We start from the raw sequence: 12985 nt of genomic DNA, 5'->3' as shown, positions 1-12985 counted from the left end.
GTGATATTCCCACAAGCCTAATTCAAGACTGATTTCTGAATAAGTACACACAGAACTAGGGTGCACATCATGACGAGAGTACTTGTAAATCCCCCCCTCCAATATAAAATTTACAAACTCAGATAGTATTCTGTCATTGATAGGCACGGGCTGCAAGTTTGCTTGAATTAAATACAGATTCTAACCTAAACCAACCAGTCTGGACTGATTTAGAAATACTCAAAGTAGACAACGTAAATCATTAATTTTTCTTAGACACCATAGCATGGGACATCAAGAATACAATAAAATTGCCTTGGTACCATTGTACCCAAGCGCAACCTGGTTATTTCAGGTCAGCTGGGCAGTGTTTTACCAATAACGTTCAGCCAACACAAACCTCACAAAATTAATGCCAAGCTAATGCACAAACCTCCTTGGAAGATGCTCTTGTGTACTTTCCCTAAGCGTATCTTCAAAATGATACCCAATGTTCATGTCTTCTTACTATCTGCCAGACCCTTTTGTCTCTTCCTCTTACCCAATTGGAGAAGCTCTGAATCTACATGTATAGCTCTGTCTCTAATTTTGCTCTTTAATGGAATGTGGCCATGGGCCCAAGTCTGTGCAAACAGGAGATACAAACATGAGCTCCTGGCTTTCTCATAATCACCCTAGCAGCAGTCTTACCATGTCTTTGCATAACCCAATAGACAAACTGTTTTATATATAATATACATGGAACTTTTTTTAAAAAAAAGTCATTGATTTGCATAAGCCACAGGAGGAACCGCTGGAAGGGAAGGCAACTGAGAAAGCTATACTAGACAACATAACCTATTCCTTTGAGCATCAGTCTCAGGATAGTGGCCCATATCGGGATGGTGGGGGGCGATGGGAGAAACATATTTGAAAGCTAACATGTTTTTAGAACTCTACAAGAAATCTCAATCCAGCTGTACCAAGCAACTGGAACCATATTATTTGAAACATTAATAACATGTCCTTAATCCCAAAGGCTCACAGTGGGACTTTTTCATTCCAAAAATTTATAGGTTAGATTAAGAGAGAGTTATTTAACCAAAGCTATCCGGTGAACTTCACAGATGAGTGAGGATTTCAACACGACCCCACTGCACCACACTGGTTCCCACTTGTGAATATGTATTTGATAACCTTTAATACGTTATTAAAACCAGTTCCACTGTATTTAGTGGGTGAATAAAGAGCGTAGGATTGATTGAAAATATTGCATTTGTGATCCTAAGTTCTAAAACATTTTCTACAATAGTTGAATGTTTTGTTTCTGTGCAGAAATATTAAATTTTATGCAAGTACTATGTGAAAAAAAATACCTGCTCTGAAACAAGCTTGTCAACATTTTTTTTAAACCAGCCCCTGCTTTTGTGGTTTTAAACGCAGCTTGATGGCACATGATTGAGGGATAATGCTTATCTCCATGCTATGAAAGCTTCACTGGTTGATTTCTGCAGATCCAGCTGTTATTAAAGGGACAAGAACTGTCCAGTTGTTTTTCTGATCAGTTGTCAATCATACTTTAAATGGTTTAGGGTGCAACCCTACACATGTTTAGGTATTTAAAAAAGTCCTACAAGTCCCAGCATTCCCTATCCAGCCATGCTGTATACTTGGAGATGTAGGACTCTCCCCCCCTCCATCTAAATATGCATTGGATTGCACCCTTAATGTCTTTTGTTTGGTTGCTATGTGCTTATTATTGTTCTTTTTTTAATCAAATATCCATCCATGTTTCTACTTATATATAGGAGCTGTTTGTTTCAAATTTCAAATATATGATCTCAGGTACAATAAAAACTTTTTATTCTTAACAATATGGTGTTTATGTATTTGTGCATTGAACAAATTCTACATGTACATTGCAGATTCTGGTTTAATTAAATTAAGAGTGTGAAGCATGGTTATATCCAAGCCCATCCTGATTTCTGCACATGGGCAAGATTTCATGAAGAAGAGTATGTTATTTAACAGAGACACACTAGCCCTGCCCCATTCCCTGCTGTTAAACAAGTGATATTTTAAAAATTTAAAGTGTTTGGAAGCAGCGGATGTCTCCTTTAACCACTTTTCTTATTATTATTTTTCTTCCTCTAGAGCTCCTGCCAGAAAGAGCTACATGACAGGCAGATATTCAACAGGATAAAAGTTCACCATTAGTACATAAAAAGTTACCTACTTAATTTCTGCTATTAAAATGTCTGGCGCTCCACTAGGGTGACCATATTTTGGAAACCAAAAAGGAGGACAACATGGTCAGCCCCCAAGGGGGCGTGTTCAGCACCAAGGGGGCGTGCCCACCCAAACATAGCCTTGGTTACATGTCTGATTTTACAGCACACATTTAAGACAAATCTGTTCTACATAACATCTTAATGTTAAAATCACTGAAATAAAGAGCAAGTGAGAGATTTAATTTATCTGAAATTAACTTCTCTCACTCCTACTTTTGTAGATTTTGCTGTACTTTGAAGCTTTTGCTATACTCTGTGTGTTACATTCTCCCCTTCCCTCAAATATCTTTTCTGACTGTATCTTCACTCATTGCAAGCTGCTGTTGTTGTTGTTAACAGGGTTTGCTACTGGCTGGCAGGATGGCTGGCTTTTTTTAATTTCCATTTTTTTAAAAAAGCTTGTGTATAATTGTCACAAGTTTCTCTGCTCTAACATTAGGGTGGGTGTTGTGGCAGTGAACACTACTTTGCCCATTCACACTTCTTCCCCACAGGGCCAAGATGACAGTTTGCCCTGTGGGTGTGAGGGAAGATCCAACAGGAGCAGGCCCCAATGTTTCTTCTGCCTGCTCCTGTCCCCTTGCTCTTTCTAATATATTAGAAGATTATTATTATTAATATATTATATTGCTAATATATTAGCAATATAATATATTGCTCTTTCTTCTTCTCACTTATATACATTACCTTCTCAAGGCTTGTGTGTTGGCACCACTTCGCACATCCAGACTTTGAACTCCTGTCTACTTCCTGCACAAACATGCGACTCTGAGACCCTCTTCCTAATGTCCTGCGTTTCATGCCAGCACCATGGGGCTAAGTTACAATAGATGTCTATGGGTTGTCTGTGCAGCCTCTGTTGTCTCTCACTCTAAGTCACTGCAGACAAACCAAAGCCTCCAGCCTCAAACAATCTCTCTCTCTCTCTCCCCTAAAGTCTCCCAATGGTCCAGCTAAGCTGCACACTTGTGGCTTGGGATATTGCTTATTGCAGGTTATTGCTTGGTCATGTCTGGTGACTCTTACATCATCATCATCATCATTATTATTATTTCCCACCTTTTGCCCAATACTTTAAAAACCTCTGCCACCAGCCGCCTCCGCGCCTCCTGCACAACTTTGATGCACTCTTAAAACACTCTGCATGGCAAGCCAGCCTCAGGGCCAAGCTACAGGTGCATCCAGGTTGCCTTCAGCCTCTCTCTGCCTTATGCCAGCCTGCCAACATTTCCAGCCTCAAATAATCCTCCACCCACCCCCTCTCTCTCTGTCAAAGTCTCCCAACAATCCACCCAGGCTGTGCACTTGTACCCTGTGGCTGGGGGTAGGGCAACAGCTTATAGCTTGGTTGCATCCAGTGACTCTTGGTTTTTTTGGTTTTTTTTTTAAACTCCACTGCCAGCCGCCTCTGCCAGCACCAAAACTAGACTCTGAGACACTCTTAAAAAGGCTCTGTGTGGTACAGCAGCCTCTCAGGGCTCAGCTACAGCCATCTCTGAGTTGTGTCTTCAGTCTAACTCTGTCTCTAAGAGGTATGCCAGCCAGCCAAAGCCACAAATCTATTTTTCTCTAGTATGCACTTCAAATGTTCTGCATTGCATTCCAGCAGTGCAGTCAGAGCCTAGCTCACAAGTGTACAAAGGGAAGTGGAAGGGAAGTGGTAGCAAAGCAAAGCAATGATATGCCAGGTTCCAACATTCGCAGCAACAGGGCATCCGCAAAGAAGAGAGCCTCTCTCTCAACTGGCACCTTACTGTTGGTCGTGAGAGTTTTTCTCTAAAGATGACCCTTCATCACCCATGATGTGGAAATTTCAGAAAAAGGCCTCTGGCCCATTCTGTTTTGCCCTGTGGGCTGCTTTAACTGACCTCTCCCTTCCCACATTTTGATTTGTGGATGCCTTGCCTCTGTTGAGCTCCAGGTACCCGACTGCACACCAAATCTGCAACAGGAAAGGTGCCCTGCTTGCCCAGGACTTCTTACCTAAAGACTGGAGATCCCCTTAATGCCAAGGGCTGAAACTGCTCAATGTGCTTTTCTATATGTATTTCTAAGGACAACATAACACTTGCAAAGCTTTAAAATAAAAAGGAGTCTATGAGTTACATTTCTGTGTCTTAAAAATCTAAGAAATATGAATGATTTTGAGGGAATTTGGAAACAGTTCCTAGAATATGTTTTATCTAAGGGGAGTGGGAAACCACCTCCAGAAGAAACAATGAGATTTTGGAAACAGAAATAGATCCCATGGTGGGTGGGGTGCACTTTATGTTATATGATTATGTTAAAATATTAAATTAGAAAATGTTATAAGGTTAATTCAAATTTATGTATTATGTGTTTTTTATTGTTATTGTATTGATGTATGTTTAAGTTTGAAATTTAAAAAAAAATCTAAGAAATACTAGGAATTCAACGAGCAAAAGTCTTCTCCTCGCGGTATCTCTTGCGACTGAATTTATCTGCCTCTGTCACTATGCACTTCAGAGCACAGGAGTCATGTTTTGTTGTTTATTCGTTCAGTCGCTTCCGACTCTTCGTGACTTCATGGACCAGCCAGAATTTCTGTTGCAGTTTTTGGGTAGAAGACATGATGCTGTAAGAAAAGCGTCTCTTGACACTTTCTAACCTTGCCTGTTTTATTTAGTGTTTACATTCCTTCGCAAGTCTTTCCACAGGGAATCGGAAGTTGTGCTGAAAAACCATTACGACTGTAGCCCCTTTGCTTGTCCTTCTCCCTTCCGCTCGCAAGATGTCGCTGCCACCGCGTCGCGGGTCCCACCGTGTCACGTCCCATTGCGCATGCGCGCCTAAGCGAGGCTGGGCCGGCCGGGTCGACTCCTGTGTCACCCCGCCGGAAGCGGAACTACCTGGGTTACAAGGTTGGGGCAGTACTAGTCCCGGTAGTGGTGGTTTTCATTACCGAGTTGCTTCGGCTTGAGTCTGTAGCGCTATGGCGGCCTCAGGCCTTCCGCCGTTGCCCGCGCAGTTCAAGCCCATTCAGCATTTCCTGAGAACCGCGCAGGAGCTCGAGAAGCGGGAGCCTGTGGTGGCTTATTATTGTAAGTGAGGGGCTCTAACGGCCTGCGGGGCCCCCGCCCACATCGAACTTCGCAGCATCCCCCCCCCACTTTCCCCTCCCTCAGCGCTTCGTTGGTATAAGAAACTGGGAGGGGCTTATGGGGGGTTTAACTTGGCCCCGCCCCTCGCCTTCTTCCCACCTCAATGTGCGAAAGTTAGCGATAACCCGTGGTGTATTTTCCTCAATATTGGAGCGCGGGGGAGCTATTGAAGGCCTGGGGCAAGTTATCTGTGATTCTAATCCCACCCTCCCAAAACTCACTAAGTGGCCCCAAACGATGCCTAAACACTCCCCCCCACACACACACACCCCTGCAATACAAGGGTAAACAATGCTGGCCCACCTCGCAGGGCCAGTGAATTGCTTTGAATAGTCCACGTGGGTGGCGTGTTCCATATGAGTGTAAAGTGTACGTTGTTTGCATGCTTTCTAGTGCATATTTGTAAGTAAAATGTAATCCGTATTTTGCGTATGGGGCCTGACCACGTATGGCTGTTAACTATAAAGCAGAATGCGCTTCCATGTGTTTTGTATTAAGAGTTGACTCCTTGGCTGTCTAAGAGTCATGATGCCATTCTTCTGTATCCCATTTTGCCTTTGTATCGCATGCGCCCCTAACTTGCTCAATACTCTGTGCAACCCCTGCATTGAGCCATTTGACTGTTTTCTTTACTCTAAGGCCAGCAGTCAATTTTCCTTGTTCCTCCCGCCACACCCAAACTATTTGTTAGTCAGCCATAGGACAAGCAGAAGGGTTGTGTGTGAAGTTACATGGTGTCAGGCATTCTTTGAATCAAGTGAAATAAGTGATGTCTAAAACCCTAGCAATTTCCTATCCCACAATTTTAAGCTCTGGAACATAATAAGTAATGTTATAGTATTGCTATTGCATTTTGCTGATTGATGAAACAAGTTCTAACATAGGTCTTAATGCTGGAAAAGAACTTTCAGATGTTTTTGTTTGGGTAATATTTATTTAATAGATTTATATACTGCTGAATATATTTAAAAATATTTGTAAGGGATTGCAGAATGCAGAAACTAGCGCATGAAAGAGCTGAGCTTCCTTCAGTTCATGGTAACATTACATTTTCTAAAGTCCCGGAAGCTTCATGTGAAAGTAGCAAAATGGCCCTGTCTAGACAACACATTAAGCCATGGTTAGGCTGCTGCCCTTTTGCAGCAGATGTTTAGGGATGTTTAAATTGGTTATGTAGCTACCATGGCTAGGAATGGTTCACACGGCACACGAAGTCGTGGCTCACACAACACGCTAAGCCATAATGTTTAGCTGAAAGTGCTTAACCATCGTGGCTTAGCGTGTTGCTTGAACAGCGTCAATAAGAAGCTGTGAATCTTTCAGACACTGGTTCTAGCTAGAGAAATCAATTTCATTTATGCTAGTACTTTCAAGGATATATTATTTACTAGGAAATAAATACTGCTGTTTAGTGGGCAGAATTTAAATAAGTGTGTTCAGGTTAAATGATTTTATTATGACACTTGCAAATGTGTGTGCTTGGTCAGAAGCAAGTCCCGCTGGAGTTTAGTGGGTTTTGCACCCAGGTAAGTATGCTAAGATTGCAGCCATACTGTATGTGACAACGAAGTCAATTATTATTGGCTTTGATCAAAGAAGAGACAGCTGAAGGAAGTTAGTGTAAGGTGAATTTCTGGCCCCAGCAACCCACTGAGCCCCATAAAAAGCCTCTCCTGAGGATTGCAGAACTTCCTTCTCAGAAGGTGCCTCATCCTGATTTTGGAAATAACCCCTGCCCCTCAGCCCACTGTGTTGTAACCCATTCCATTCAGAAGCAGCTCTGACCTTCAAGAGAAGATTTTTGAATGTGTCTCTGGGTGGTGGGGGTCGGGGATTGCTTGTAGAAGGTAGGGATGGGAAATCACCTTAAATCAACATCCCTCCACTGACAGTTCTCTAAGCCATAAGGTTCAACCGACTATTGAAATGTATTGCTTTTCCTTAGTCACATTGGGTTGAATCCAAAGAGCTACTTTAGGCACACCTAAGCGCTTAGGCATGCCCTGTGGTATCTTTAACTTTTTGTCTTTGAACAGCTGGTGCCCCATGCAATCTACTTCTGAGAAATATCCCTGTTTCCAGAATAGTCTACTGCAATCTTCCTGGACTTGGTGCTTTCCAAACGTTTTGGACTTCAACTCCCATCAGCCCCAACCAACATGGTCAATGGGGGGTGTACTCCAGAACATCTGGAGGGCACCAAGTTGGGGGAAGCTGATTTGTTCTGCTACAGAGGATTGTTTTGAAAGCCTTCCTTCAGCATGATTAGCTAGTTGTGCTGCTCTTTAGATCCCAGCCATTGGAATAATGCTTATTTTCTGAGCCTTTTCTTTAACAATATGAGTTTCTTCAGGTTTCTCTTGATAATGCTGAGATCTCCATACTTCTTCGAGGTACAGATGCTAAAATGTCCTTTGTCTTTTGATATTTGACTGTTCCTATTTTCAACTTTATTTGTTTTTCCAACTAGCAACAACTAAAATAGGTTTAGCAGCTCCTTATCTAACACCAGGTATATCTGTTTTTAACAAAACAATACATTTATACTTAAATTGTACTGTTTGTTTTATTTATTTATGTTCTAATTATTCATTAGAGTAAATTTAGCTTTGACAAGACAGCAAATATTGCAGACTGGTAAATAAAATAGCAGAAGTTACTACTTTGTAACCCAGGATTTTTCTTGGTTTACATCTCTGGATTGTTAGGGGAAAGACATACTAGAATTCAAGGTTCGGATGTAATGCTAACTGAGCCAGGGATAGAGGGATCCTGGCTTGTTTAACCATCTCCATGGTCATGAGAAGCCAAGCAGGAGCGGTCATGCTCCATGCACTAGCACTAAGAAGCTTTTCTATGGAAACGAAGAACTACTCTGATCATTTCTCAAATATGAATATTTATACTCTATCAAACATGCATTTCATTTTCTCCTGGTGAAACTGTTCTAACCTGCTGGGTAACTATCAAACCTTTTTTTGACTTATCACTCATGGGTAATTCATTATTACTTTTTGCCCCTTCGTTTTTGTGCGGGTGAGGCTGGGCCAAGACAGAATAAGCAGAAAGGGGCAACACTCTAAAGAGAAAAAGAAAAAAATTCTCTGGGCTTCTTCCTGTATTCTCATGTTTCGCTATAACCACTTCCATGAGAGTAAGACTCATTGCATGCAACAAAACAGATTTCTGAATAGGCATGTATAGAACTGTGCTATTAACTTCAAACCTTGTGGCTGCTGGTCATTAGAAAGACCCTATATGGGAATATTTTAAAGACATTTTCTTTCTAGGTAAAGGGAAATATGCAGAATATATACAATGGGACAAAGAGATGCAAAGCCTGTTTGTAAGAATTGAATAGACAGTGCAAATAATACTCTTATTTATTTGTAAATTAACCAGCAATGTTCCAGAAATTTTTGAATTGGGAAATTTTCCTGTGCAAATTAGACACTTTGCATAAGGTAATCTGCATTGGAACATTTTCAGTAGCACCAGAAAATCACTAGAGAGTGATTATTTAGCAGGTTTACTGAATGCAAGTAAAATAAACAGCAAAGCTAAAATGTGTCCCATGTTAATTTTTGTCCCGCTACACCACAAGTATTTGACCTGAAAATGTTTTTGGAAAACAATTAGGGAGCAATCCTATCTGATTCACCCAGGGTACTTGTAAGCCTCTGAGTATCATATGTGGCAGGCACAATGCCATAGGCTGTTTAAACTAGACAGGCTATTTCACCTGTCTAGCAGTCTTTGGGGAAGGAAGAATGCTTGGGTGGCATAGGATTCCTCGTATGGCTGATGTCTCCATCTCCTCCCATCTGTGCCCCTGGGAACACCCCCTATTCTCATCTCCACACTACCTTTCCAAGCACAGAAGGCTACAAGGGGAAGGGGACTAAGAGCGTGGTTCCTGGGCTTTGAGGCTGGAGCCCTGTTTTCAACTTTGGAGCCCATAAACTGAACAATCGTATGTCTCCTCATACGCTGCCTGGGAAGGGGGGCAGAGGATTGCTCTCTAAAGCACACATAACGTAATTTAAACACTATATTTTGTGGACCTTTTGTATAGGAGTGCTTGTAAAAATGTAAATACAATAGCTTATACTTCCTTTACATTGTTTTAAATGCAAGAAAAACATACTGAAAACTGCTGACACATTAATTCAGTCATTCCAACCTGGTGCTCTCCAGATACGTTGGACTACAACTCCCAGTATCGTTCAGTCAGCATGGCCGGCTAAGGATGCTGAGTGTTGTAGTCTGACATATCTGGAAGATACCAGGTTCGGGGAGGGTGCACTCATTAATTTTAGCAACCCAAAGAATTCTGCATGATCTGCTGACAACCACTCATCTATTTCAAAGGAGTTCAACTCTCTTCCTCTATAGTTGTTGGGACACCTTCAGTTTTGCTGTCACAGCTTATTCCATGGCACACCTATATGTATGACATATATGAATTCTCTCACATAGTTGCTAGGAATAATCACGTGAAACAAAAGTTTTCCACAGAAAAGTTAGCCGCTGGAAAATTTTCTGCTCCATGTCATTGAAATTAACATGATTTAGTGGTCAGATTTGCAGTATTGTTCAGGAAATGAGCTCCCAACTATCAGTAGTGTGGTACTTCTCTGTGCATTCTCTTGAGTGAGGCAAGGAGAGTAGAAATGATAGTATAAAGGCAGGATGAAAATGGTTGCTATTGCATTTTGAAGGGTAGCTAAATCCTGTCAGCTTTATCAATTAGTCAGACTTGCAAAACTTTGTCGATAGTATGTATAACTTGTTTTTCCAATTAATTGTGTTGTAAAGCCAGCTGTTGCCTTCAGAGAACAGCATGTTCCACTGACGTTCATAGTTCTAAGAGTGCATATGCAAGTCATTTGACTCTGTTTCAAACATTGCTCTGTCCTTCAACAGCAAGGAATTAATTGGGGCCAGTGCAGAAGTTGGCAGTCTTGCACCTACTGCCATTGAACTATGTATAGGGGAGTGAATTCCCGTTTTACTCAGTAGATCTTTGCAACACTAATGAAAGCACAATTTGGTCTATTTCCGAATTGTGCCACTATCCATCCATTCTGGTTGCTTCCAGACAGCAAGTGCCTAGCAGTACAAATCCAAGGCATTTCGCATCTATTCTGTCTTAACGGGGGTTTTCTGGTAAGGAAAAAGATATAAAGACAATGGGAAAATGTGGGAGGGCTACAAATGGAAGGCAATTGCAGAATAAAAGCATTCTTTGGAAGTACCCTCTTTCAGCATATATTTATGCAAGTCATCCAAAATGAGTGATGGGGATCCTCACTCTTTGGCTAAGTTGTCAAGGAGATAAAATAGCTTAGCGCTTAACTAGTAGATAAAGGAAACTAGAGCATCCATAGTGATGGATGCTCATTTTTCTCTTTGGGTCTTAACCCCTCAGATGGTTACCTGGTTTTATTTATTTATTTTTGTTATGGGCAACATATTTATTTATTTATTTATTACATTTTTATGCCGCCCAATAGCCGAAGCGCTCTGGGCGGTTCACATACTCTGTAATGTCTCATCATAACAGGGTTGGTTTCTTAACTACCACCAGCTTCTATCAATGATCTGAAGTGCAAATGGGCTAACATTCATTATAACACTGCGAGGGCACTAGTTAACTTGTACTAGATGTTACAGAGAGGGATGGTCAGAGGGAGCTCTACATAGGGCTTTCATTTTTGGAAGCACCATCGTATCCTTCGTAACATGCAGTTCACCCTAAGTGTTAGCATGGGGGCAGGTGACTTGAAGGCCTCAGTAAGATAGGAAAGATTTAATTGTAAAAATATCTACCTCACCCTACCTTCTTCTTTGGCAAAGCTGTAAATTGTTTCAGGAAAAACTAAATCAGATCATGGCCCTTGGGAATATGGATTAAACCAATTTTAGGCCTTCACTTACCAGTAGTGTTTATGTACATTCTATTTCATTCTTCACTTCTCTTTTATATCGTAAAAGAGCTTGCACCGGCTAAGAGACTAAACTATCTAAGAACTTGTAAGTGATACCTATTAAGATTGTTGAAACCACTTTTCTCAGAATAGCTTAGGATTGTTGAAAACGCTTTTCTCAGAATAGCTTAGAGCATTCAGTATTATGTGTAAAATGTTCAGTAGCAATTTTAGGATATGAAACCAGGATTGTATATTAGGTTCACAACTGTAACACTGCTTGTTCAAAGATACTCCATAAATAGATTTATTGGATGGTACATTTGGAATCTGTAATTAACAGATTGGGGATAACATGAAATATACAAAACATTCAAAAATAGCTTGGCGCGAACAAGTACAAACCATAGCTCAGGGGTAGAGCATATGTTTGCATGCAGGAGATCTTGGGTTAAATCTCTGGCATCTCCAGGTAGGACTAAGAACCTAGAAACCTGAAGAGCACTTGCGAGTCACTGACCCCGATCAGACAACACGCTAAACCATGCTACTTAACCATAAAATGGTTATGCATTCCATTAACCATTTTGTGGTTCAGCAGCATGGTTTAGCGTGTTGTCTGAACCAGGCCACTGTAAACAATACTACGCTAAATGGACGAATAGTCTGACTCAGTATAAAGCAACTTCCTATGTTCCCAAGTAGAATCATTTGACAATGCTTGTTGTATAACAATTTATTTTAACATGCCTATGTTTAGAGGCTAATCACTGATGCAGGACATACTAGTTAAGATGTTTAATCTTGTCCCTTTTGTGTTTAATCAACAAATTAAAATCTATATTGTTGTTTTTTGTCACAAACTTTTTTTTGTTATAAGCATGTGCTTTCCAAATGTTTGGGTCTCTGACAATATTAGAAAGCAGACAAAAGAAACACAGTTGAATGGCTAGGTTGACAAACCTAGTGTAACCTTTATTGTAACACATTAAATCAAGCCAAGAACACTCTTAGGGCCAACATGGTATGTGCTGCCTAGCTGCAGCGTAAGAAGTACATTGTGAACTTTGGATATGCCAAGTAAGAGGCATCTGATCCTTCTCAATTTACAATGTTTTATATCATGCAATACGGCTCTTACATGAAAGCACATCTTAGAAGATTTTCCTCCCCCACCCCCAAATAAGCATTTTGTAACACTTTTCCTTTTTAAAAGTTATTGTTTTGGAGTATTTAGCAACCTGAGAACAAGTTACCAAAAGGTAGCCCACCTGCTTTCTCAGGAACCTTCCCAGACTTTATGACTGGTGTCCATCTGAAGTAAGTCAGTTTGTGACCAACTATGGAGCCTTTTCAGTTGTGGCGTGCGTTTGGAATGCCATCAAGGAGGCTTGTCTGTCACCATCTGGTGAATATTTTATTTGCCCAGGTTTATTGTGATGCTGAAATGCTTAACTGCTCTCTCTTATGAATTTTGTGCTGTAAATTGCACTGAGAGCTATAGCTGAAGAGCAGCTAACAAATGACATAAATAGAATTGAGAGCTTTTTTTTTAAGCCTTTTATATTTTATTTTTTTTACCAGACAGTATATAATGTGTACAGGTCTCCACAGTCTTATGTCAGTTACGTTAGTACTGTTACGTTCAGCCTAATTGTTAAACATATTCAGTGTATGTGGGAGT

At 40.9% G+C, this 12985-nt stretch overlaps 1 protein-coding gene across 2 annotated transcripts in view; it reads left to right on the top strand.

Annotated features, from left to right (window-relative positions):
* Window positions 1–5113: 5113 nt before the first annotated feature.
* VTA1 (vesicle trafficking 1) overlaps window positions 5114–12985 on the top strand; it is a 36434-nt gene continuing 28562 nt past the window's right edge. The window contains exon 1 of one of the 2 annotated variants that reach the window (XM_063124594.1): window positions 5114–5311. In XM_063124594.1, the coding sequence (XP_062980664.1) occupies window positions 5203–5311 (109 nt within the window). In that variant the 5' untranslated portion in view covers window positions 5114–5202. The remainder of the gene's footprint in view (window positions 5312–12985) is intronic. The other variant, XM_063124593.1, reaches the window with a different exon arrangement.

The sequence above is a fragment of the Elgaria multicarinata genome, chromosome 4 (genome assembly GCF_023053635.1).
Source record: "Elgaria multicarinata webbii isolate HBS135686 ecotype San Diego chromosome 4, rElgMul1.1.pri, whole genome shotgun sequence".
Lineage (NCBI taxonomy): Eukaryota > Metazoa > Chordata > Lepidosauria > Squamata > Anguidae > Elgaria > Elgaria multicarinata.
Note: the sequence above shows the minus strand (reverse complement) of the source record. Positions and strands in the feature narration are given on the sequence as shown.